Genomic DNA, 27533 nt, shown 5'->3' with positions numbered 1-27533 from the left:
TTGCGGGCGTCTCGCGGGTGACACTCCGTGGGCCATCTGTGCCTCAAACCACAGCCGTGCACACTACGGTCATGTGCATGAGGCCGTAGGCTGGGAAAAGCCAAAACCAGTGGCCCTTCCCACCCTGGTAATGCTAGACTGCGGCTGCTGTGTTGTATTTGGCTGGTTATAGAAAAACGGGGGGACCCCATCCTTTTTGAATAAATTAAAAAATAAAAATCCCCCCCCCCCCCATTTTGATAACCAGCCCGATACAACACAGCAGCAGCCGCCGCAGCAGCAGCCTAGCATGAGACTGGGAATGGCAACGGTTTTTGGCCATTCCCAGCCTCCTGATACCAGCCTGGGGCCGCCCCTATGCCCCGACCATCACTTCAGATGGTCAGGTACTGGATTGTACCCGGCTCTTCCCGATACCCGTGGTGGCGGTGGGTACCGGGGTAATAATGGGGGTTAGTGCGAGCCTTTTTACTGGCTCATACTAAGCTCCGACTTTAGTAAGGGACATCATCAAACAGACAACTGCCATTAGTAAGGCGCTAATAAAGTATTAAAAAACAGACATTAGAAAATTTCTTTATCGAAATAAAAACTCCCCCACAAAACCCTCGTTAAAAAACAAAAACGACTATCATGGCAGTAGTACACCGAATCGACGTTATATAGTCCAATAGGTCCAGCAGAACCTGCAAACCCCCAAAAAATAGAGGCAGCTATGAAGGATCAGCGGCGTCCGTGCATACTCTGTGTGCAGCAGAGGTTTGCCCTATTTTTGTGCAGCGAGCTCTCTCACTACCGTGCGGCCAGTCTTCAAAATGGCGCCGGCTTTCTCCCTACAAGCTTCTATGCTATCTCCTATGCGCTGTAGCTGCCATATTCCATCTGTGTATGTGTCATGAATTGACACATACACAAATGAAAGAAAACATGGCAGCCCCCAGTAAAGTAAGAAAGTGATCACAAAAAAAACAAACTGAAAAAGTAAATATTTTATTAAATAAAAACACAAATTAATAATAAAAACAATTAAGGACACCTTTCCTTTAAATATGTGAATAGTAAAACCCTATTTCTAGCCAAACATGATGGCTATGAAATTCATGGGCCAATGATCTTTGACTATCTCCAAGTGGGAATCATTGTCCGCAAATTCTCACAATTCACCTCTGTGCTGCTCAGTCTGTGCGAGTAGCTTTGCGCATGCGATGCATTAAAAGTCTGTTTGGGGAAAGTAGGCTAAACAGATCGTAACCTGGGGAAATGAAAAATGTTGATAGAGATGATAGGACGGCCAAGATGTATATCTTGCTGCAAAACCATAAAGAAAATGGAATTAGTTCTTTGTTTTTTTAATCTATTGGGACAACATTACACATCTGGTCATTTGGAATATTCCTGTAATTAAAAAAAACTCATCAGTCTTACTTTATATCAAAGTAGAAAGAATTCAGACACGTTATTTCCACATATGAAGTATTTATTCTGAATATAAGAACATTTGTAAAATAAACGTATTATAAATTGCTCTGTATAAATAAATGAAGTTTTTTTTACATTTTCGTATCAAATTAACATAAAATGACAATCTGACAGGAGCAGGAGTATCTGAAAAGGTGTTAACGCGGTGGGTCGCAATGTTGAAGAGTGGACAATACAGTTTACAAAAACTACAAAGTTTCATGCATTGACATTTTGTGTAAAGCATAAATCCATGCAATACCCCAAAATACCTGGCCAGAATTCATACAGAGACACAAGCAGATGAGAATAGTGAAACCCCCTGGCTTTTCCGCACCAGGACCTGAAAACATTAGTGATGTAAACAAATACGGGTATTTATTGGATTCTAGGGATCCTATAAAAGTAGATAAAATTCAAAAGCCAAATAAAGAACCATAGCTGCAAACCCTGGTGGGTGAATGGGACCAGTTCTGTTTTAAACCCAGACTCTTATGTGGCACATGCTCTGGACACAGTTCATAAACAGAAATTCTCCATTGTAGATATTGTGAAGAGTTGGACTGCATCTAGAAGAGGTGACTGGTGCTACATGGACGACACTTGTTGCCAGACTGATGCCACTTGTGTTAGCATTGCTGCTGAAGCAACTAGCTGGTTAGAGCTCCTCATGGCAACATCACCTTGGTAGTGCCAACCTTAAAGGGTAACTAAATGTTTGACAAACTTCTGACATGTCAGAAGTTTTGATGGTCTTAGTGCTCGGACCCCCACCAATCAAAACTTCTGACATGTCAGAGTGAATCTATTAAAGCTGGTGATCATTTTGGATCTATATAAATCTTCCTTGCATTTATTTCCCCAGTAATTACATTCTGAGACTGTATAACTCTATCCTGTGCGCTAGTAGCAGTCACGTATCCTTCGTACGACCTGGCACCAAACAACCCATCCTCCAAGCACGGATTTCCAGCTCCCATTACTACATGAGAATTTAGGAATGGGTGATGTTTTAGAAGAAATCGTTCTGCTATAGGAACATTTCTATTATTTCTATCTACTACAGCACCTAAACATTGGGTGTATTCAGCACTGCACTTTCTTCTACTCTACAGTACTATAGCTTAAAGTCACCGGCCCAGGGACGGAATGTGCAGTTTACGCATTGATTGTGGACAATATACTGGAACAACAGGTAATAAGTCATCTGTAAAATGTACTAACATAAAAACCATAACAAATAACTTTTAAAGTGCATCTTAATTTTACAGATGAGCGCTCTTCAACATAGAACAGGCCGATTAGGAAGTTGTGGAATAAAACAGCTGCATTCACAGTTCAACACAACTCCCAACCTACCGTCAGTGACTGGAGAAGGATTGTGATGATGGATATATGTAGGCCACAGTACAACAGAAACGGAGAAAAACATAAAATGAAACTGAACAATGTGGTCCTAACGCCTCACGCACACGACTGTGCGCTGGCCGAGTCCCGTCAGTGATCCGAGGAAAGATAGAACATGTCTAATCTTTCCTCGGATCGGAGACTCGGATTATTTTTCACAGACCTGATTCACCCGCTAAAGTGAACGGGTCCGTGAAGACTATCGGGTACCACTCGGATGGCGTCAAAAACGGCCCGAGTGGCACAACGGTGGTGTGTATGAGGCGTTAATAACCATAAGTAATGCTGGCCTTATATGTGTGTGAATTAGAAATACACAATTGTGAATTTTGGTCAGAAAAGACTGGCTGGTGATGTCCTCGTGGTCCACCACTGACCCCAAGGTAATGGAAAGGTTGTCTGCACTTGAGATTTATTACAGGACAGCATTATAATGTAAGTGGTTGACTTATACGTCGGCCAACAATATTCTGTATGTTTTAAAAAGCAACACATAAAAAAATAGGCTATGAATATATTTTGACAGTTCCTGGAAGAAGGAAAATCAAAGCGCTTTTACTCACAGTGTACTAAGAAAAACAGATTCTGCAACAGTTCACATGAACGTATTAAAGCTGTAGGGTGAGCACCCATCTGGCTGAGCTGACGCAGCGTTTCAATGTATTGGCTGAAGACACTGGAGAAACCTCTCCCCAGCAAGTCCACATTTTTTGCTGGTAGTGACAACACCTCTCTGAGACCACAAAAGTATTATGAAAGTTTTCATACTCCTAAAGTGAAACAAATAAAGGTGCAACTTTGCTCAGGAGCATTGAGTTCTTTCTGTATACCACACGGCGTGACCTCTGCCCTTGCGCGGGTGTGATAGGCTTTGGCACATACCAGTGTATTACAAACAGTGATGTGCTGGTTCAGATACTCTTCTATGTGGAGAGCGAGTGTATTGTACATCCAGTCACACCCAGGAGCAGGATAGAAGGCATCAGTGTGTATTGCAGGTTGGTTCACAGTGAGGTCTCATTAGTATGCGGTCGGGAGTTTTCCTCCTCAAGTAAAGCTATCCTCTGCTTCAGCATCCGCACTTGTGTCTCATGTCTCTCCACCATCGCCATCATCTGGGACTCCAGTTTTTTCAGCTTATTTTGATGTTTCTTCTTTGCCTTTTCATAGGCTGCCACAAGGTTGCTGATCAGGAAGAAAACAGTAGAGATATTACAGGACTCCAATACCAGGGGAATTCTGTTATCCTTGGTTAATGTGTTTTGTTGATAACATTTACAGCAGCGACTGTCTGCAAAAAGGGTGCTTGTCTGGGTCAGAATTTATAGGGTATTTGCAAATAGTTTGTCTGAGTTTATAGAGAGGCGTCCATCATTAAAGAGGCTCTGTCACCAGATTATACGTTCCCTATCTCCTACATAATCTGATCGGCGCTGTAATGTAGATAACAGCAGTGGTTTTTATTTTGAAAAACAATCTTTTTTTAGATTTATGCAAATTAGTTTCTTAATAGACAACTGGGCGTGTTTTTACTTTAGACCAAGTGGGCGTTGTGGAGTGAAGTGTATGAGGCTGACCAATCAGCGTCATACACTCCTCTCCATTCATTTACTCTGCAGATAGCGATATAGCTGTATCGCTATCTGCAGCCACATACACACACTATAACGTTACTGCAGTGTCCCGATAATGAATAAACATTACCTCCAGCCAGGACGTGACATGTATTCATTCTCCTGACCACTTCTGTGAGTTGCAGCACAGCAGGCGTAGTCTCGCGAGATTACGCTGGAAGCTGTCATTCACAGCGAGATCTCGCTGTGGTCTCACAGAGATGCTACAGAAGTGTCAGGATTCTGAATACACATCCCGTCCTGGCTGGAGGTAATGTATATTCATTGTCAGGACACTGCAGTAACGTTATAGTGCGTTTATGTGGCTGCACATAGCGATATAGCTATATCGCTATGTGCTGTGTAAATGAATGGAGAGAAGTGTATGACGCTGATTGGTCAGCGTCATACACTTCTCTCCACAACGCCCACTTGGTCAAAAAGTAAAACACGCCCAGTTGTCCATTGAGAAACTCATTAGTATAAAGCTAAAATAAGTCATAACTCCGTCAAAAATGATTGTTTTTCTAAATAAAAAACTGCTGTAATCTACATTACAGCGCCGATCACATCACGTACAATATAGGGAACTCATAATGTGACAGACAAGTGAAACAACCGCTCTCATGTTCATAGAACGGACTTGTATTGCTAGAAAAGTTTAAAACAGAAGTGGGATGTTGGAATTGTTACTGACCTATTAGCTCTCTTCAAGTCATTGACAAACTCTGCTGACTGCTGATGCCGGATTTCACTGCTCTTTGTGAGTCTTTCAAGGGCGCTTACCAGCTCTTGTGCCCGAGACTTAAGCTTCTTTTCCCTGCAGTAAAGGAAACAACATTTAGAAGAGGTTTATTCAGGGCATAACTGCCGTATGACCAGCAAGATCTGATTGTATACATAAATGAAGGGAATGACCATACTTATAGTAGGATCTAGACCAGAAGGCTTTACCAAGTACTGAAGGACAAGCATATGCTACAAGCAATCCTGGGCGGCTGCTCCCCTTTATAAGTAGAAGTGACTGCCGGCTACTGGGCCATACAGGAACCCAGTTTGGTGTTTTATAGAAGGAATATAATGTCCTATATACAAAACAAGACAATTCTAGTAAGGGAGCTGTAATTCATAATATGGCCAGTAGGTGTCACCATTTCCTTAGTGACTGACAAACTGCTTGTCTCCTATACCTTTATATAGGCATAGCTTACCTATTGGTTGTCAAACTCATGAAATAGCAGCCAAACTTAATGAAATGCAACAATAAAATAGTTACAACATACTCCATATATTCTGCCACTCTCCCACAATGACACTACTCACTTGTCCCCCTCTGATTTAAGCAGTAAACCGAGAGGCCTGGCATGTGCCGATGCATGAAGAGGACAGAATTAATAAGGCAAGTATATTATAAGTTTTTCCACTATACTTATAAATAAGATAACCCCTTTAATTAATCTACACTACTTAGAGCACACTTCTGGGGGTGGAAAAGCTTCTTACATTAGCGAAATTACTTCTGCCTCAAGCAGGACCGATCCTTCATCTAGTGGAGGACAGCCGTTTAGAAACCAAATTCCCTTCGATTGCCTTTGGAGCCAGTGGATAAATTATCATTGGACTATGGTGCGCAGGTAACAAAGGATGGTAAACCTGTCCATCCTTTTGACCGGCTTCAGGGGAGCCATTGAGAATTTCTCTGCTGCTCCTCTGCCAAAGCTTCACTAGCTGAAGATCTGTACATTATATTAGAGAATTGCATATAACAGCGTTCCAGTCTGTCTAATGCACCTTTAAGCCTGAAGTACAATGTAAGAGGAATCCTATTTTTATAGTAATACAAAGGGGCCTCATGTACCCAATACGTGCCTGGACTTCATAGGTCACACATTATCCACCTGCAATATGAAGTTCAGAAAAGTTCCCAGTGTGTCCTCATACGTCCTATAACAAAACTAACATTAATAGAACTAGACATGGTTCCTTGACTGTTTAGCAGAAATAATCCAAAGTGATCAGTATTGTCTGTTAAAAAGATACAAAGCACCCGCTGTTTATTACCGAGTCATCATGAAATTGTTAAAGCATTTTTTATTCTACTGATGGCCATTTAATGACACCCATGAATGTTATTAACCTACATTAAAATATGCCATTAAACACATTAAGGTACTGCCGGCCCATCTTTACATGGACTATAACCCTGTTCTTTCTGAGGACTGTCATAGAGCTCTGACCCTAGAAAGTGGGAGAAACAAAATGAACAAGTCCCATGTGTTGAGGGCATAGCAAGCCGACATTGTCATCGTATTAATTACACAAATGAAGACTGTAGCAGCCGCAGCACGTGGGAGAGTTCGTCACATTTACAGATGCCACTCATTGTGTTGCATAGCAAGACAGCTGAACACCATTTATTTAATGCCGACGGCTGCTGTGGTGATGCATGAGCCAAGACATCCTGCGCATCATTACTTCTAGTCAGCTGTAATAGAAGGTAGAAAAGGCTGCGGAAATTCACCATGTTGCTATATAAATCCACCGTATACAAGCACAGCGGGCTTCACCTGCTGTAATGATTCAGGCTTGTACTACACTAGTGTGTTTAACACATTTCTTTTGATTATTTATTACACAAATAATATATTCCATACCACTGTATATAGAAGGTAAACTACCCACAATGTACCATGTCTTCAGTGGGGCTCGCCACTTACTTTACTGGCTCACTATGACCAATGTTGTATATAGACAACCTAAGTGTGGTATATGTGTAGAGCCTTGGGGGGTGAAACAAACAAATGTTACCCTTTCCTGCAGCCAATACATTTCCTGGCAGGAAATACCGCAGGATACTAGATTGCTAGTGGAGAAATCCTTAATTCCTGGTTACCAAAACGGTCAAATTGAGTGCTGTGTCCTACATGCAGAAGCCATGGATTCCACATTCGGGTAGTTGCTATGGGAACACAACCGATTTCTCTGTGTCACAGGATACAGATGGGATTTCAATGAAAAATAGTATAATAGTAAGGCCTCATGCACACGACCGTATTTTTTTTACTCGTAATTTCAGATAAAAATACTGATCCATTCATTTCTATCGGCCACCTCCCTGTATATTTCCGGGTGAGTGTCTGGGCCGTAGAAATGACTTGCAATAAATAGGACATGTCCTATTTTTTGCATTTATGGACAGTGCTGCTATACTTTATAATGTAAGCACTGCCCGCAAATGCGGGTGACTGTCCACAGCCTGTCCGTGCCGTAACCACGGACCGTACACACGGCTAGGGCCGTGTGCAGAGGGGGCCTTACTTATACAGTAAGTGAGAAATGAATACGCTCCTACCCACCCCCTCTGTTTCACAAAAATAACCACCCCCTAAGAAAAAACACCAACAAACCCATCCAGCATACTCTGTCCTTGTGTGATAAGGCTGCATTTGGGTATCATGAGCCTATCCAATATTGTGGCAGCCAAGCAGAATGTATTTTACCCCAATCCAATCCCTTCCATGCGTTTTTTTTTCACTAAAACATGTTTTTATTATGCAAAAGTGCTGAAACTTAACAAAAACTATACAAATTTGGTATCGTACCGTATTCATACTGACGCGTTGAATAAAGTTACGATTTTATTTTAACTGCAAGGTAAACAGTGGGGCGGGGGGGGAGAAAACGGCGGAATTGCGGTTTTGTTTTTTGCATTCCCCCTCCCAAAAAAATGTATAAAAGCTATTAGCATTTCTTTTTTTTCAGATGAAACCTTTTTACGAGAATAAATGTGTAATTATTGGTCTTGACGTCTGATTTTTGCACAGTGCTGTTTTCTGCTGTGGCACGACTGCTTCTAGTCAGGAACGATTTAGGGAGGAGCAGATTTCATTGTGGCTATGATTTTATGATCGTGTTTTTTGGTCTTCGCAATATGCTCAGCTTTGACAGTGATGCACTATAAATAACTGGAGACATTCTAAAAATACACATGTGTAGCTATGTGCTCCGTCTATAGACATAAATGATTATACTTCACTCCCACGATTCGATACAAAGCAAGGATTTCAATGTGGTAAATCCTCACAGCACGCAGCAGACATCATAGCCGTGACACAGAACCAGCTGTAAACACCCCCATAGGACTTGCCAACTTCTTACTGAGGGAACTGCAGAAGCAGATGCTGCGATTCCACCGGAGACACTTGTCAGTCTCCACCGCTCATTGCATTACGTCACACGTGTAATAGACAATGCAGCGCTGGATACTTTCTGATTAAAGGTTCTCTCCCGTGTTATCCAACTGCTAAGCTGTCATCGCTGGCACATCACTCTTTTATATGTCTACATAAAGCAATAACTAACAGCAAACGTAGGAGATAAAGCTCTAATATGGAACATGTGCTATACTACTCAGATATGTTATGATGAGCAATACAGATTTCATAGAATTTGGCTACAATCTCCAAGCCCTCTTTCAAATGCAATCTCTTTTCTACATACTACCACCTCTATTTCTCTCGGATGACCTCTTCTTAAAGGGAACCGGTCACGCTGAAAACGTAGTCCAATCTGTGGCTAGCATGTTAGAGCGCAGTTGGAGTTGAGCAGATTAATCTACTGTATATATTTTTGTAGCAAAATATTCAGTAAAACTTGTCATTTATTCACTTAAACCTCTGCTCTTTTGGAGCGCTCTTCCCCTAGCAGTGACTGGCAGAATCAATTTAATTAAAATGGTCATTCTTCCCAAATGCCTTTATGTCCTTGAACACGCAGCGACTCCAGTGTTTAAAACATTTTTTCAAGCAGCTCCATGCCTTATTCCCAGCATTTATTTGGGGTTCAAATCGGTCTAAGCTCAGTATATCTACTTTGCAACGTCCAAAAACATTGGGTGGAGTGGCATTGCCAGATCTTTTCCTCTATTACCTGGCGGGACAGTTAAGATATTTGGGTCGCTAACATGACATTGCCAAATAGGGTGCATCATTTGGCGTTTCATTTGCAAATAACCACTCTTTGGCCAGTATTAGAAGGGCCCCCGAATACAGTTAAAAACTTGTTGCCCATTCATACGGTGGCGTCTCAGGTGTGGCTAGCTGCGAAGGGCATTTATGGGTACTCTGATGTACAAACAGATATGCCGCTGTGGTTTAACCCACTTCTCACTCAAATGTCAGATGCTCTGGCCCCTTCTTTTTGGATTCAGCATGGGGTATGCACTATTGGGGATATGTATACGGATAATGTTCTTAAATAGTTTATTCAGCTAGAGTCTGACTTTGCACTACCTAGAACTGCCTTCTATAGATACCTACAATTGCGTCATGCTCTTATAGCCCAATACCCTTCCTCTGAATTGGCATTCTCGCAATTTCCGTTGATAGGCATTTTTAGATCCCAGGGGTTTGATATCTGCCATATACACATCCCTCATTTTGGCCAAATTAGTTCGCACACCCTTGCAGGTAAAAGACAAATGGACTACACAGATACCTGACCTCTCGGAGGGGAATTGGGATGAGATCCTATCCTCTCCACTATTTGTGTCTCCAGCCGCTAATAACAGGATGATACAAATATCCATAATCCATCAAAGTTACCTTACTCCTATTAGATTGAACAAAATGGGTAGATACCCGAGTACGGAATGCCAAAGATGCAGTTTCCCACGGTCACATTTTTGGCACATGATATGGGCATGTCCACTTATTTCCTCTTTCTGAGAAGAAGTGGTTAGGGTAGCTACTGAAATTCTACATATTCCAGTTCTAGTTAGTCCACAAGTTTGTTTGTTTGTTTGTTTGTTTGGCATTCTACAAGATGAACATTGGCCTCATTATATGAGAATATTCCTCAGGGAGGTGTTGTTTATGGCGCGGAAAGCTATTACTCTACGTTGGATGGACCCACGTCCTCCCACTACAGCAAAGTGGAAATCACTTGTGAATTCTATTATTCCATACGAAAGAATAATGAATAGACAGAGAGGGTGTATTGATAAATTCTATAAGATATGGGATGCATGGTGTACCTCTGCTGTGACTCAGTATACCCCGCACCGGTATAATGATCTTAGACGGTCATTGTCACATAATTGACGCTGATGGGACGAGGTTCTATTTGTTTCATAATATAGTATTTGTTACTGCCGAATCTATGCTATATGTCTGAATACATGTATGTATTTTTCTTTTTGTTTGAAATATTGGTATGTTATGTCTCATAGAATCTCTGCTTTATCTTATGTACTATGTACATGTCATGATTGCATTTGTACTACAATTATTCAATAAAACGAGTTTAAAAAAACCCAAAAAACCTCTGCTCTTTATAGGCTTGAGTCCAGTATCCGGTCCTAATCACTGATTGACAGCATTCCTTCTACGAGCGTAAATACAGAGGTAGAAGTCAATCAGTGGTTAGGACCGCCCACTAGACTCCTAAGCCCAGAATGAGTAGAGGTTTAAATGACTAAATTAAATTAAGTTGTACAGAATATTTTGCTACAAAACTATATATCAATCTGCTCAACTTCTCTTGCTCTATACCATGCTGCCCAGATATTGCACTGTATTTTTAACGTGACAAGTCTTCTCTTATAAAACTCAAATAAGGACTGTTGCTGTAAGATGTGCAGCAACTACCAGTGGCTGAGGTACATGGCCTACCGGACAGCAACATTAGCAGAAAGCGGTGTTCACACATGCAATTCTGCGTTTTTTTTTTGATGCAGCAATGACGACATGTGAATACAGAAAAAACACAGGCATATCAGAAATCACAAACTAATGGAAATATGGAGATATCTCTATATAGAAATCATGTTTAGAAGCAGGCGATCAGGCACTCAAACCCAACATGATCTAAAGCTGACCAGCACATTAGCCGCTATTGACCTGCCAAAGGAGGCAAGTTAGATCATCAAATAAATGCCTACTAGTCAACTACTAAGAGGATTTCAGGACCAGGGGTGTACATACCAGAGACAGACCATGCGACTGCAATGGTGACCTTGGAGAGAGGGGCCCAGTTCTGGTTGGTCCTATACCATTTGTTACTGGGTGGAAAGAACCTGAGCAGGAGTCCGCTCTCCAGAGGGTGTAGGGAATTGGACCAAGGGTCATTAAAAAGGCTTAGAGGCCCTTCTGTCCTGGATGGGAAAAATTGGCACCTAAATGGCAGGAGCATATTAATATTTGCTATGGGGCCCCCTCTTTTCTATGTAAGCCACTGTTCTGGACCATAAAATATTCCTAACGTAGGCAATATAAGTTGTAGCTTGAGAAGTATTCCAATGTCCAATAAGCTTCTTGAGTTATATTACATCGCCACCTTAGTTTTTTAAATGTAGCCTAAAATCCACTTCCAATAGGTCTGCAATGCTCTGATCGAAGGCCCGTTTCCAACTATTCTTTGAGAACCATGTTTGATCTTACCTTTTCAGTGCACTTGTGAGCTCTGTTGCTAGCTCACCATCATTGTAAGTTCTCAGCTCCGACAAAGACAAAGATGTTCCATCTATGGAATCCTATGGGAAACAAAAATTGTAACCATGTACAACGAACAGTAGATAACATAGCAATCACTAACAAATCAATCCATCACCATGTATAAAAACCCTCTTCAGGTCAGTTGTATATAAAACACACCTAGATGTTTACAGCTCATGCGGACTGCACAATAATGTTGAAAATATATGATCACGAATAATAATGGATAATGTAGTGCGTAAATCCTTCAGCAGCCTGTAATCTATTACACGTTATTATTCTAGATCTCCTAGTTACTTTGTATTCTGTAGTCTTTGCATTACATTCTGCTTACAATAAAAACACACAGGGGCCTACTAATCACATGGTACAAGGTGCGCCATATTTATGAGAGACTTGCCCCATTTGTAATCACCCAAATTTTGCAACAAACGGGTGTAGCTAAACAACTTAAGGGAGTTGCGCCAAATTTATTATGCACCATTTTTTGGCATAAGATACTGCCATACTTCTACGCCAGCCGTGAGTTGTTTTGTTTATTAGGTTGTTATGCGCCATTTTGGCGAACTGCTGTGCAAAAAAAATATCAAAAATTTGCAACGTGTCATTCCAACAACATTACTGATAAATGTGCTTCAAAGTGCTTAGATTATCCTAAGAGCGCCAAAAATGAGCTCAATACACTCCCCACCTTTCCCATCTTGTCCTTGCCACTGCTGCTGGTTGAACTCAGTGAACGCATTCTCTGCTCTTTTTGCTCTTCCACTTCAGATTTGAGGTGCTCAATGTGTACAAGGTAGGCCTGTTCCTGGGCATCTCGAGTACTAAGTTTAAGTTCCATGGCTTTCTTCTCTTTTTCCAACAGGTACAACTGCGCCTTGAGCTCAGCCATTTCTTCCTGACATCACAAGACAAACACAAGGTAAACTCACAGGTCACAGCAATAAGGGAGCCATCGATAATTTAATGGAGGGAGTTTGGTAATCTGCCACATTAGTTCTATTAACACGGGGGCTCGTCCCTCCACATGGAACATGCAGTAGACCCTGCGCTTTTTAAACCGGATCACAGAATGTGTAAAATGATTTTGCACTTTACATGTGTTACATTTAGTTTATGGACATAGTCCGTGTCAATGAAAATCATTAGACAAATCCATAAAGTCAGTGCATGCACGCGTAAACAACCACACAAAGGTTAATACTCAGCCGTCCTCACCTTCTTGGCATGAAGTGAATTAACACGAAGTCCCGCATGTCTCCATTACCATGGACACCACTGTTTTGAGGGATGTCTGTTTCAAAGCTGCTAGCCACTTAATATAGATACGTTACTGGCAGAAATTGTATTGTGACTAAGCAGAACGCACATGTCTAAAGAGCTATTATGATGGACCACGTTGGCTAAACGCAGCCCTGAAGAACGGAGATCTCAAAGAATAAATGTGTATGTATTATCCCTCGTCTCTTTAGTATTAGCCTATGTTCACACAACATAGGTTTGAGCCAGAAAAATAAGGTGGATTTCAAGAGAAAACAGCCTCTAAATCCAGTCGTTTTTGGAGGTGATTCTCAAAGCGTTTTGATTTTTCAGCCGATTTCAAGTGTAATTTGAAGCGTTTAGAGTTTTTTTTCTAGTGTCAGGATAATCAGCTTGTAAAATGCTTCAAAAAGTGATGTCACTTTTTTTTTTACGAGGCGTATTTTTAATTCAGCAGCGTAAAAATACGCCTCATATGAACTACGCAGCGTATTTCCCATTGAAATTCAATGGGAAACGGTTTGAAAGGCATTTCAAATGTATTTTGGAGCGGAATAGGAGTGTTTTACGCCTGAAAATAAGCTGTGCGAACATATTCTTAGACATTACAGGTTAATTAACTAGGAATCCATATCGGCTTCGTCTGAGTGCCTCTTTATGAGCCTTAATTCATTCTTCTTCCATCACTCTCGTGCTGGCGAGTTATGCCTCTTTCTACAGACGAGATCTTATTTGTCAGTGCTCCAAATACTTTCATTATAATCCCAGGGGAGCACGGAGATCACAGGCTGTTCTTTAGCTATTGTCGCTTGGTGGATATTTTTCAATCCTCAGAGATAAAGTAATGACACATCTTAACCTACCTGCTAGAGGCAGCTACTAAGGCTATGTGGAGAAGCGGCTGTCTGTGGTGGGGGCAGGGTTTATAGCATGCAATATCAATTCTCCATCATGATTGGCAGCTGAAGCTCCACTATGGACAACTATACATTTCTCAAGCTAGTGTTGGCAGCTGGACTTCTGTCTTTGTAGCTGCTGAGATCTGCATTGCACTGTGAAGCTTTGTCTGAGTGGTATTTGTTCTGTTTCCATCCGCTGAACTAAAATGCCATTGAATAAACATCGCTTACAAGATGTGCTTAAAATGAAGACTATTAGATAGGGGAGGCTTGCTAGAACAAACGAGATAAAGAGCCGTGCTCAGGAAGTATCACAGCTGCCGTACATTTTCATTTCATGTTAGAGGACAGGAAGGAAGGCTCTCGGAGATGCATTATTACAGTGTACTACACCATCAAGAGCTCCGTGCATCATCAGTTACTGCTATAGAACATGAATACGGATCTAGATCTCTTTCATTACGCTTGTGAACTTAAACATAAGTGGTTTGGGTTGGTAGGACACGACACTATATATATATATATATATATATATATATATCTGGTGGCTGCAGTTGAGAAACAGAGCAGATACCATCTAGACTGCATTATCTGATCGGTCTGCATCAGATTACATAGTGCAAATTCTATCGACAGTTGGAATGACTGTAAAAAAAAAAGTGTTTATTATATTTATTTGTATTCGTTGCCTATACGATATTGTTATTTCGAAATAAATTTTTATATTTCTTCCAAAGCAAGTGGAAAACCGCTGTCATCTCTCATTTGTCAGTTTCATGGCTCGTTTGATTATATTTTATTATTACATACTGCACAGTGGGTCCTACATGTGGAACCACAGAAGAGGGTTTATATTTCGGATGGCAGCATGTACTATAATTCAACACCATTAACGAGAAATCCACAATCTATTTCGACCCCGTCTGCCACTCTACTAATATAACAGTCATGAAGCACTGCCAGATAACACGCAGCCCAGAACCATCGAACCCCCCTTACAGCCCCATTAGAAATGTCCAATGGGCAAGAAGAGTACATAACATACACGGCTACATAAAAGTTCTCAACAGTGTATGTTGTAATTTCATCAAACTTACTAGAAATACATTTCCTTCTATTCAGAGATCGTTGGATAATAGGCAGACAAACAAAATGTGTACATTGCATGTAAAATCTTCTCAAATATACTCTATATATCCCAAAATATGCAGAATAAACCATGAGCAGCAGAAATCAGCTTGTACCAGAAATACTCACAAGATACCCATACCTCCAGAGGTTGGGGTACACCGTAAAAACGCTCTAATGTAAACTGAACAGTATTGTCTACTTCTATGTCTACTTCATACAGCCGGCGCATAAAACCCCGTAACAGCTCAACATTTCTACAAAATCAATTTGTCGTGATCACATGACCGTATTATTTGATCATTATTATACATTGCTGTCACATGACTGCGGTGCAATGTGCGCAATACAATATACAGAATCTAAGTGTACAGCATGTGACCCACGGCCGTTATGCTTACATGTGGCTACAGGCCGTCAACAGGGGGCACAATGTTGAAAAAGGAAGGAATTTTTTAAGCAGTTCAAATTGGTCTAATAATTTTAGAAACAGATTCATGCATGTAATACTAGTCTGCATGCTTTATCAATAGAAATGAATAGAGGGAACCTGACATAAACCCGAGCAGCCTGCATTCCTAGAATAAAGTACTTAATGTTCCCTTATTGCTGCTGTTCTAGGAAGGCCGTCAACCAGCAAATCACTGGAACATTGACAAATGAGGACAACTGAGGCTGCCATTCAAGTGAGATACTGGTAAGTAATGCCATGTTGTTGCAGCTTCCACGGCGGTGTCAGACCTGATGGATCGAGAACCCTGGGCTTTCAAAGAGCAGACAGGATTATCAAACTGACGGAGCAGCTGCACTGGGGACTAATGTGAATGATGCGCTCCACATGCTGATGAACTAGACACCACCGGATTTCCTGCCGGTATTCATAGTAGAAAACGTGTTGGAAATGTCAGCTCTAAACTCAGATGTACATGCCAATTGAGGATATGCACTACTTATGTCTCAGCGTAACTCTCTGGCCAATTCGCTTCCTAGTTCATATTTTGGCCTATCAAGATCTGGAAGCAGAAAAATGTTTACGTTTATAACCTGATATTCATGTTAAAATGACTTTTGGCAAGAGGTGCCAAGTTCTGCTGTGATAAGTACACTCAAATTGTGAACAACTTATTGTATTTAGCCGTTGTTTTTCTAATACAGTCCATCCGGAAAAAATATATCCCGGTGTAAAAATGTGGGACCCATTACATTCCTTTTTTCTTAAAGGGAGGATGTTACTTATCATCTCCTTGTCATCATAGAGATACATGACACTTCTGGGACCCAACCATATCGGCTCAGTTTGATGAAGTGACAGGCTCTTTAATAAAAATGTAATTTATGTATTATAATAATAGTCTTTCCTATTGTACTTGGGATGAAGTGCATTGGAATTATTGTTAACATAATGGATAAAAGCATTCAGAAATAACCTTGCAGTTTATTTCAACATCTTAAAACACTTGTAAAAAAAAAAGAAAAAAAAAAAAAGAGTTAAAGTTAATATTACCTTTAACAGAAGTGGCTGTATTGTGACACCCCCACGATATTATTAATTCTACCTTCCTGAATTCGAGAGGAGGCACGTGTAAGCCTAATCAATTTTCCAGCAGTATGCATTATAGGACTTCCCAATGATATCATTAGGGCTTGCCAAAAACATAAAAAATAAAATATCCCTATATATATATATTTATGTATTTATTTTCACAGATGAGCAATACGTTTATTACGGGATAGTGAACAATTTAACGGTAAAAACAGTATATGGCGGTTTATGTTACCTTCATGGCCATAAGTTCTTGCATTAAGACAGCGTTCTCCAAATCTAGTCTCTGGTTGTCTCCCCGTGGCTTTACATCATAGCTCAGAGGATCAATATGGATGCTCTCCAGTTCCAGCATAGTGAGTTTAACTGCAGCTCGGTCATTCTTTAGCTGCTGAATGTAATCCTTCAACCTCTGCTCATCCTCTTTTGTAAACTCTGTGTCACAGCTACTGGCTGTAGAACTTGTGGTGCTGAAAAGTCAAATGAGAAAAACAGAAGACTGCTGTCAAAATCCTAAGTATTAGAACCATCCATACAACATGAACGAGTTAACATACATCATTTTAAAATAAAAGTAAAAACAAACCTACAAATGAGCATTAGTTAGGGTACAGGTATGTTCACACAGTTTTTTGCAGGCAGAAAATTGTGCCTCAAAATTCTGTTTGGAATTTTGAGGCAGATTTTGATCAGCCTGCACACCGTTTGCCGCGTTTTTCGAAATACGCTTTCTCTGCCACCCAATAATGTCCATAGGAGGTCAGAGATGTAAACGCCCAAAGATAGGGCATGTCGCTTCTTTTTCTCGTGAGACGGTTTTTCCACGTCTCCGCCTCAATCAATGGGAGACATTTTTGGCAATTTTTGGCGCCTTTTCCGAGTCAAAAATCTCATTGTGAACGGGGCCTTAGAAGAAATAAAATCACTCCTTCAACTTAGCCATGTTGCAGAACAAATCTGAAGTTTGTATAACAGTGAGATCTACCAGCACTTCTGCAGAATGGGTGATAAGGCATAATCACCCACTGGCGGAAGAGTCTGTTGGTAGGTAACAACACACACTTAGGCCTTATGCATATCCGCCTTATTTTTTCCGCAATTACAGATCCGTAATTGCGGATAACATACCGACCCATTCATTTCTATCGGCCACGGACACCTGCACGTTTATTTACGGGTGTGTGTCCAGGGTCGTGGCCCCAGAGCTCATGCACACGGCCATATTACGACACCGGTTTTTTACAGAACAATAACAGGGCTTCCATTGAGGTGCATGATCATCTATTGTACCGTTGATTTCATACATGGTTTTTTTCTGCCGTATTCTGTACAAACCAGACAACAGAAAACTTGTGGCATGCTCCATCGGAGGAATAGCTTCTAGGGGAGAATATGTTTGCAGACATGGAGTCCAACCGAGCCTGTACGGCGGTGTTCAGAGGCCGAGACTCCGTACTAAAGGAGTTATACAGGCTGCATGCACTGGTGTTCAATACCGAACAGGCAACTTAAAAAATATTTATCAGGGAGTCTGAAGGATTTCCTAGTGTAAATTTACTTAGAACACACAGTAAAATCGTCTGCATTGTGGAACTGTCAATATAAACTTTGCTGACTACGATCTATAAACTGCTGAACATTTTAAACGTCAGTATTGTAAGTGAATGCAAAACACACTGACCATTCCAAAAAGAAGAGCTGCAGATGTGTCGCTTGTAAAACACGAAGCACTCATCGTGTTCTCTATGAGACAAGCAACACATCACAGCAGAAAATACCTGTTCTACAGATACAGAGCTCAGAAGCAGAGCTGAGATACCACACGGGATGTAGTTTCACCATTGCACGAAAACTTTTTTATATAACAATGCAGAAACATGAACATGGCATAGGATTGTATCCCGGCATCCGCTACAAGTGTAAGGCCCCTTTCATATGACATTCGGGAGATACACCGCTCCTGTACGGCTTTTTTTTTTTTTTAATTAAAAGGTGGATGGGATCTCAACAAGGTAGAGGGAAAACATTCACTTAGGAAATGTTTTGAATGTTTTTCCTTCTCCCTTGCACGGTCATTCAATCCCCCATTTGATAAAAAAAAACCGACATGGGTGAGTGGATCTCCCAACTATGACATGAAAGGGTCAAAGTCTATGAATGGCTGAACAGAAATAAATGAAAGTGACGTGTTTTCTAACATCTCGACCAGTGCTGCACATCCAGTGCTACTCCCCCCTGGCAATACAATCTCCCCCAACCCCCAAGCTCTGTAGTCTTTTTTACTCACTTAATCCCAGTTAGAGAGGTTCAACCCTTTGCTGTTCCACACGGTACGCTGACCTTCAGTTTCACGGAGGCTTATCGCATTACCTGGGTACCTTGTTATCGGTCTTTTGCACCTTTTCTCCACATACCACAGTACCATTCACCAGCTAATCCAGTATATCTTCCACATACGGGCTATTAACCGCTTAATTCTAATCTATTCATATTCTTTATTATCTCAGTAATAACAATGTCATAATTACAGTGACGTATAAAGCTCCGATCCTCTAGCCTATAATATGAACCCTGGGACAGACTGATGTACATTTTGGCAGAATTGAGGGAAGAGCCAAAACTAAATATAATTCCATCCTGAATCCTGGAAACAGTTCACTGCCCTAATTATTAAATGTGATCACAGAAAACCATCCCCTGCCACAGATGCCAACAAAGCCCCCCGACACCGGGCTGGAAAAAAGAAAGTTCTGCTCAGCTCCGAGCTAGGCCAATAAATGGCTGCCAATCTGTCAGCAAAGAGAGCCGAGAAGCAAGCAGAGAAGAAGCCCTGAACCACGGAGGAGAATAGAATTGTATAGCGTGACATGCAGACCTCTACTATGTAACCCTTCCACTGCTGGATATGCCATACCTAACCAACCAGAACATACTGTATATCCGCAGAATGGTTAGGCTCCCTGTGGGATATCTGCTCCGTCTCCTTCATGTTCACTCTTTATAAAGTTGGCTTTAATAATCAAATAACATTTGCCAAGGTTAATGGCAGTTTGTAGAGATTTTACAGCGTTTCTTCTGACAATATTCATTCTGGATTTACTCATAAAACGATGACCGTGCTAAAGAAAAACATCAAGACATTTCCAAAAGAATCACTGGTTCTGGCAATTAAAGAGTCATTGCCTTTTTAGTCCCTTTACTGGCAAATGCCAGGTCTTTTTAATAAAAAGATGTTAAAAAGGATGTAATCTACATGCAGTGACAGGAAGAACTATCATGAACATACTGGAGATGTGCAAAATGTACAGTAAATTGTTGGGCAAATTGAGCTAGAATGTTCCACTTCTTGTAGAGGGGGTGCACAATTCATGCCTTTCTGGTTGTGAGATCAAGGCCCCATGCACACGAACGTGCTTTTGCGGCCGCAATTCCCCCGAAAATCCACGGGAGGATTGCGGCCCCATTCATTTCTATGGGGCCACGCACACGACCGTGGTTTCCACGGTCCGTGCATGGCCCAGGAGCCCGGACCGCAGAAAGAACGGACATGTCTTATTACGGCCGTGTTCTGCGGTCCAGGCTTATAGGAAATAATGGACGCGACCATGTGCACGGCCCTCGATTTGCAGGCGGCTTGGCTGGTGACACTCCGCCCCCGGCCGACATGAAAATCACCGCCGTGCACATGGCTACGGCCGTGTGCATGAGGCCTAAGGCTATGTTCGAGCGCATCTCGTTTTTACGTCTGACGTGCACGTTTTGACATGAAAAAACAGTGTCAAAACGTGTATCACAGCGTGTGCATTGATTTCTATGGTCAGGACGGATGCCCTAATGATGCAGCTTGTGCATACGTTTTTTTTGTGCTTACTTTGTACCCTTTTTTTCTCCATGTCCTGAAAAGCGTAGTCTACTACGCTTTTCAGTACTTTTCCAAAACGTATACCAAATGTATACTTTTTTATTCGGAATGAAGTCAATAGTGACGTATGGACGACGTATGCAATCTTAAACCCTATGTTCACATACGTTAAACGTATATATGTTTTTGTCACCATATATGGGAAACCTTGACTTTACAAAGTTTGATTTAGATCAACAAAAAGTATACGTTTTTAAAAGAACAGAAAAACCTATAACAACGTATATGATGTATACTACAAAAAAACATAAGCGTATGTTACAAATGCATGCATTTTAGTAACTTTAAAAACGTATACACCGTCATATACCACAAACGTGTGCACAAAACGAGATGTGAACTTAGCCTAAAATAGACAATATGTTAACAGAGACATCAATATCACCAAGACATCCAAAACAATGTATTGTATATATTGATCGTAAAGCTCTGTGGAATATGTTGGCACTATATAAATTATTAGGGGTTAATGAAAATAACTTTTTAACTGACCAGGTTTTCAAAACAGTGGAAATTCCTGGACCATGTGCTCTTCTCAATTATACAAGTACTGTTAGGCCATATTCACACTGCGTTATTTGTAGGGAGAAATAATACGACGCGTAAATGCAAGGGTTTTTTTTACGCTGTTTTAATGAACAACTGGGTTTAGAATTTTGTTTTTGCTACTGACTTTTTACCTCTATCTTAAAAACATGTGGTGTGTAATTTGTGTTTACTCATGCAAAAACGCTTTAAAAAAAAGCAAGAAAGCGGTTTTGGTTTTTTGCATAATTTTACAGCTTACCTTTGATTTGTAAAGTGTTCTTGTGTAGGATAAATGATCCAGGGACTTCATCTAATTAAAGGCTTACATGTACACAATTCACTGTATTTTATGATAGTTAACTTGTGCTCCCACAAAGTACTAAAGATTGCAATTCACTGAAGTGATGAGTAAAACGTATAATTTTTATTGAATAACGCTCTAAAAACAGGGGTACAATCACCACTGTGAAAACAGCCCACCGTGATTATTAAAAAGTGTATTAAACATATACTGCAATTGCTGGTTCGTTTGTGAACCCTCCTCAAATGGAGTATGCTTAAAAGTGTGGGATCAGCGTTTGAACATTGGTGTAACAGTGAATGGGACCCTACAACACAACAGAGCCAGCAGTTTCCGCTTCTAAATACCCCAGTGCTGGGGTTACCCAAAGATACCACTGTCACCTACGCTATAATCCCTATCTCCTCTGACCCTATGCGTTTCTATGCATTATTTCATCAGGTGTCTATGTCTTTGTCATTCTGGCTAAGGCGCCAGTGATATCAAACTGTAACAGATATTCTGCCACACACACACGGAAGCGTGCTCGCATGGATGTCAGCGGCACGCTTCACTAAGCACTCAGAGTTAATATAACTAATACTCTTCCCCTTGGGCTGAGGCAATGCCTCGAAGACGGCCAATCAATCACCATGACCCATGTCATCCGTGACGTATGGTCATGTGCCTCCCGGCGCGTCACCTGACGAACCCAGAAGTCCACCACCATCATCATGCCAAACGCGCAGTGAGAGAATCGGAGTGCATCTCATTACTGCCCAAAGCCCTCCCATCTCTGGGACGGAGCTAAATATTGACATGAGAATAAAGATTGCGGTCCAGTTCAAAACCGCAATCTGGCAGCCATTAGACTAGCAACACCTCTGTACACACACACTAGGTATGAATGGGTAGGCAAATAATAGTGTTTCCTAAAAAGATGATATATTCTGGCCGTATTCAAGGACAACTACACCAATTGTTTGAGAATAAAAAATTGACTACAGATGGGTGCAAACAATAAAGCAATACACAAATACACTTATCTGCCACCAATGGAAAACTCCATTAGGACACTTAAATAAAGCAGGTATAATTTGTTTGCTCGTTTAGACCCTCTGCCCGTGTACATGCCAGTCTGTAGATCCACTGGGCCTCCTTTCTCAGAATTAAATTGTCCCAGTCCCCTCCACGTTTTGGAGGACGCACCAGTTCAATCGCCTGAAATTTTATGCATTCTGCTCTGCCCTGATGTTTAGCATGTACATGCTTGGATATGGGAGTATCTCTTTCATTTAACACATTTTCAACATGTTCTCTAATCCGGCGCCGAAATTGCTGAACAGTTTTACCCACATAGTTCAGCGGGCAAGGACATGTGATAAGATACACCACCCCTGCTGTTTTACAGTTCACAAAGTCTCGAATATCATACTCTACTTCGGTGGTGACACTTTTGAATTTTCTCCCATTCTGGATAAAGTTGCAAGCTTTACAACTACCACATTTGTATGTACCCGGAATCTTCCTATCAAGCCATGTTCCTTTTTGTGGTATAAGATCAAAGCAACTATGCATCACTCTGTCCCTGATATTCTAACCCCTTCGGAACGTGACTGATAGCTGATGAGTGATCTGATCCACCAAGTCAGCATCTGCACTGAGAATACGCCAGTATCTTTTTAATATTTTCATAATCTCTGATTGTTTGGAGTCAAAGGTGCCTATAAGTCTGGTAATTTTTTCCTCTTTTCTTTTCTTTGGAACGAAGAGACTCGTTCTGTCAGAATCTCTTGCCACCTCATAGGCCTTTTTAATTACCCCTTTGGGAAAACCCCTCTCCTTCAATCTAGTAGCAAGATCCTGTGACTGCAGCTCAAAGTCGTCTAATGAGCTGTAATTTCGGCGTACCCTCATGAACTGGCCCCTGGGGATACCTCGTTTAAGGGGGTAGGGATGACAGCTATCCCATTGTAAAAAGCTGTTAGTTGCTGTCTCATGTACACCTTTGAAATCAGTTTTTTTTTTGTTTTTTTTTAAATGTATTATTTAATAAAAACATCAGTGTGATTGGTGCAACTTTCTAAAATACTTTATTAAAAATAATTTTTACTTTTTGAGATACAGCAGCTTTGTATCCTGCATACAGAGTAGCTGTATCTAGCGATGAAACGAACCTGTATCCGTGAGGTCAGCGGCACGGACGGGTCCAGTGACAGCGGGTCCTGCGTGTCTCTGACATACAGGATCGAGCGGTTACCGATCACATCTAAATTCATAACCATGTTCTGGCTGGTGAGGCCCCAGTAGAAAAAGATTGAGAAGCCATGGTGTAGAAGACACAGGCTGTGAAAAACATGGATTGCAGGAAACCTACACGGAACTTTACCCTGTTCGGTCATCAGCACTGCTTAAATTGACAAAAGAAAGCAATTATGATGATCTAGATTAGGGAATAAATGCAAAAGCAATTCCCAAATATATATTCCTCTGTCTCCCACGCTGTACCTTTTGCTCAGTGAAACTAGGAAATTCTATTATATACTGTATGAATATTGTACAGGACATGGATCGGGCGCTCATAGGCTTGCGTTTCATTATTATCACAGGTTGTGGAAGGACCAGTAGTCAATAAAGGGACAATGTATGTGCAAGTAACAAACCGTTCAGTCCTTTCAGAAATTAGACACTATCTTATGACATCAACAGAAATAGAGAATAAAGTAATGCAGTCATGAAGGAATTGCAATGTAATCCTCAGAAGATTATGTTGGTCGTGAAGGGGTTACAAGAACAGCCTCACATCGGAAAACAGCCTCACGGATCTCAAGAGGACAGCTAATCATCTGCTGGTTGAGGGGTTAGGTCATCCATTAACATGTCTGCCTGGAATGTTGAATGATCTCAGTTATCAGCCAGGGAATAAGATCCCATCATGTCTCGTATTAAGTTGCACCGTTTCTCTAGCATTAATCAGCAAGCACTGCACTATTAACAAAAAGACGCTCTCATTTTTCCATTTACCATGTAGTTGGCGTTCTGAAATATTGATAATGAAAATGTTTTCTTACTGAAGTTTTTAGAAATTTGAGTAACAGAGAGCGATAGTTTTTACATAAAATAAGAATACACCCCCCTTCCCCCACGTATAATAATAACCTGAATGTACCGCAGTACGTAGTATCTGGAGGAGAAATAGCAACATTGGTTAGATCGGTTTTACTAAATATACATAGGAATGGGAAGGTGAAGCCTTTTACATAGGAAACATTACAATAGACAAGGTCATCAACTTAAGAGACTCATTAACTAATTGGAATTCTTAATTTCTTCCTGATAACGCACTTCGGAAATTGGATCAGTAAAGGGGGTTTTACACTGTGCAATTCTCGGGCAAACGATCGTTCATAAAACACTCATTCATCTGCTGATCGTATCGTTTTAAAAAAGAAAAATATTATCGTTGTCGGCAGCACATCTCCCTGACATGACGATAATGTATGGGGACGAGCCATAGGAGTAATAAGTGCTCGACCCCCATACATAGCGCCTTGTGACTGGAGCAAACGAGCGCTGATCAATGAGCTGTCTCGTTGATCGGCACTCGCTGCACCGGCCAAAATCTTCCTTCAAAGATAAGAGTATATATTGGATTAACTGGTAATTGTTGTAGCCATTTTAAATGTAAAAATCATCAGAGATGACACAACCCTGATCTCAGAGAACAGGAATATAATCTGGTTTAAAGACGCTGAACAGTACCCCATATATGTTCCCTTTAGAGTTAACTTCAACAAAAAAATATCATTGGGGTGTCTAGTATCTTCCATGTATCAGGTTTAAAGATCCTTTGACAAAGTAAAAAGCAATATATACAATACAAAATCCTAGTTTCCTGCTAAATTACCCAATATTTAGTAGTTGGTAAACAGACACTTAACCTGTGAAAATAACAGGCAACGACCGTGTGCCATAGCAAGTGGACGTGAAACAACTCTTATGATCAATGATATCTGACACTGTCATTTGACAAGTTGGTAAATACAATTAGAAAAATGTAAATAGCTCAGGAATCTTTAGAAAAAACATTATAGGAGTTATCGCATTAAGACACACAGCTGGCATCTGGCTAGGATATACCATCAACGTCCAAGATGTGAGGGTCTCGCCATTGTGACCCTTGTGGATCGCTAGAGCAATGTTAATGCATCACTAAGTTATAGGGTTCTGACCGTCGGAAACACAAAAATCAGACATTGATGGCATATACTAGCGATATGCCATTAATGTCTAAAGTGAGCGAATGATGTCTGAAGAGATTCCATTATTGACCATGTGATCGCTCACTATTACTCCCCCCTGTGTATCGCAGATCTATCACTTTCTTTAATTCCCTGCTAACCTTCCACTCACACAAAACCGCTTTGCCTTATTGGTTTACCTCAAGACTCTGTCCTAAGACCCTCTGTATAAATCTCGAACATTGGCCAGCTTATTAACTGGTATGGTTTTACAAAAAAAATCAAAAATAAATCATGAATTTACTGATAACACCATCTGTCTGTCCCTTATCTTAGCGATTTACCATGCCAAACTTCTGAATTGTATAGCAGATGCCTCTTCTTTCATGTCCTCTAGGTTCCTCAAACTCGGCATGGAAAAAACGAAATTCATCATCTCCCAGTCATCTTATATTCTGCCTCGCTTCCTGAGCGCCACAAAAATAAGAAACACGCGCTCGCTGCTTAGGGTATTAGCACCTCACATTTTATATGCCTTACATTCATCACAAGCCAGGCTTTCCCCAAAAAATGTTTTTTGCCAACAAAGTGTCTTTTAAGACGCCATAGTGGACAATTGTGCATGAAAATATCAGTCATTTTTTCCCCCCAATGCAGACTGGAGATATAAACACATGGAATATGTGTATATTAAAATCAATACATCTATACATTACCTTGTATGGCTATTTGAGGACAGACTTTCCCAAGGTTGTACACTACATCCGGTGACCGCAAAGGCACCCCCACAGCTGCCGTCCAGCTTCATCAGGAGAGCTTTTGCAGCATTCTCTGCTGTTTTCCTGCAATCGTGGGCTCTCTTTAGCATCTGTGTGATGTTCTCATCCCCAGTTTGCTCAGCTTTATCATAAAATTAGATAGATCTGTTAGATAAATTACCCCATGGCCATGTAAAGCTGATCATATTACATCATATTAATATCCCAGTTATTGCAGAGTTAACAGGACCTGACAGGTGACAAACTAGCAGGCATTCTGGATAACTAAAGATTCATATTCAATTTACCTGTAAGTGTATAAAACCCTCTAAAAAACAAAGTGCAAAACAAATTTATAAAATATAAAATGCTACTACAATTTTGTATTTAATCAGAGGAGTCATAACTGCTTAGTCTAAGTGCCGATGATCAGAATTTCTGGATTATCAAATGGTAGATTAACACTTTGGAGATCTAGCCAATTTTTGGTTTTTCATTTTTCCATCGTTGCATTCCAAGAGCCATAATTTTTTTATCATCATAGCCGTATAAGAAAAAAAAATAAAACAATATCCGGGGTGAAATAGAAAAAAAAACAGCGATTCCTCTATTGTTCTTAGGGTTTTGTTGTTATAGAATTCATTGTGCGATAGAAATATCATGTTAACTTTATTCTGTGGGTCAATAGAATTACGGCGATACCAGATTTATATTGGTTTTTTTTCATGATGTACTACTTTTACAAAGACAAAACAATTTGTTTAGAAAAAAAGTTGTTTTGTGTCGCCAAATTCGAAGTACCATAACGTTTTTATTTTTCCATTGATGGAGCGGTGTAATGGAGCTGAAGTTTTAATTGGCACCACATAAGGGTAACCACTTTTTAATACAGTTTTTTAGGGGAACCGAGTTGACCAAAAAACAGAAATGCTTGCATTGTGATTTTTTTTTTTTCTTACAGGGTACACCGTGCGGGTTAAATACCGTCATATTGGAATAGATT

The 27533-nt window shown here is 40.7% G+C and overlaps 1 protein-coding gene across 5 annotated transcripts in view; it reads right to left on the bottom strand.

Moving 5' to 3' along the window:
- Nucleotides 1-1462: 1462 nt before the first annotated feature.
- LOC142659973 (colorectal mutant cancer protein) overlaps nt 1463-27533 on the bottom strand; it is a 271048-nt gene continuing 244977 nt past the window's right edge. For 4 of the 5 annotated variants that reach the window (XM_075836625.1, XM_075836622.1, XM_075836628.1 and 1 more), the window contains 6 exons: nt 26489-26672; nt 17037-17271; nt 12663-12869; nt 11918-12009; nt 5176-5298; nt 1463-4050 (listed from right to left, as the gene is read on the bottom strand). In XM_075836625.1, the coding sequence (XP_075692740.1) occupies nt 3870-4050; nt 5176-5298; nt 11918-12009; nt 12663-12869; nt 17037-17271; nt 26489-26672 (1022 nt within the window). In that variant the 3' untranslated portion in view covers nt 1463-3869. The remainder of the gene's footprint in view (nt 4051-5175; nt 5299-11917; nt 12010-12662; nt 12870-17036; nt 17272-26488; nt 26673-27533) is intronic. The other variant, XM_075836638.1, reaches the window with a different exon arrangement.

The sequence above is a fragment of the Rhinoderma darwinii genome, chromosome 1 (genome assembly GCF_050947455.1).
Source record: "Rhinoderma darwinii isolate aRhiDar2 chromosome 1, aRhiDar2.hap1, whole genome shotgun sequence".
NCBI lineage: Eukaryota > Metazoa > Chordata > Amphibia > Anura > Rhinodermatidae > Rhinoderma > Rhinoderma darwinii.
The sequence above is the reverse complement of the archived record's forward strand: the minus strand, read 5'-3'. Positions and strand labels throughout refer to the sequence as shown.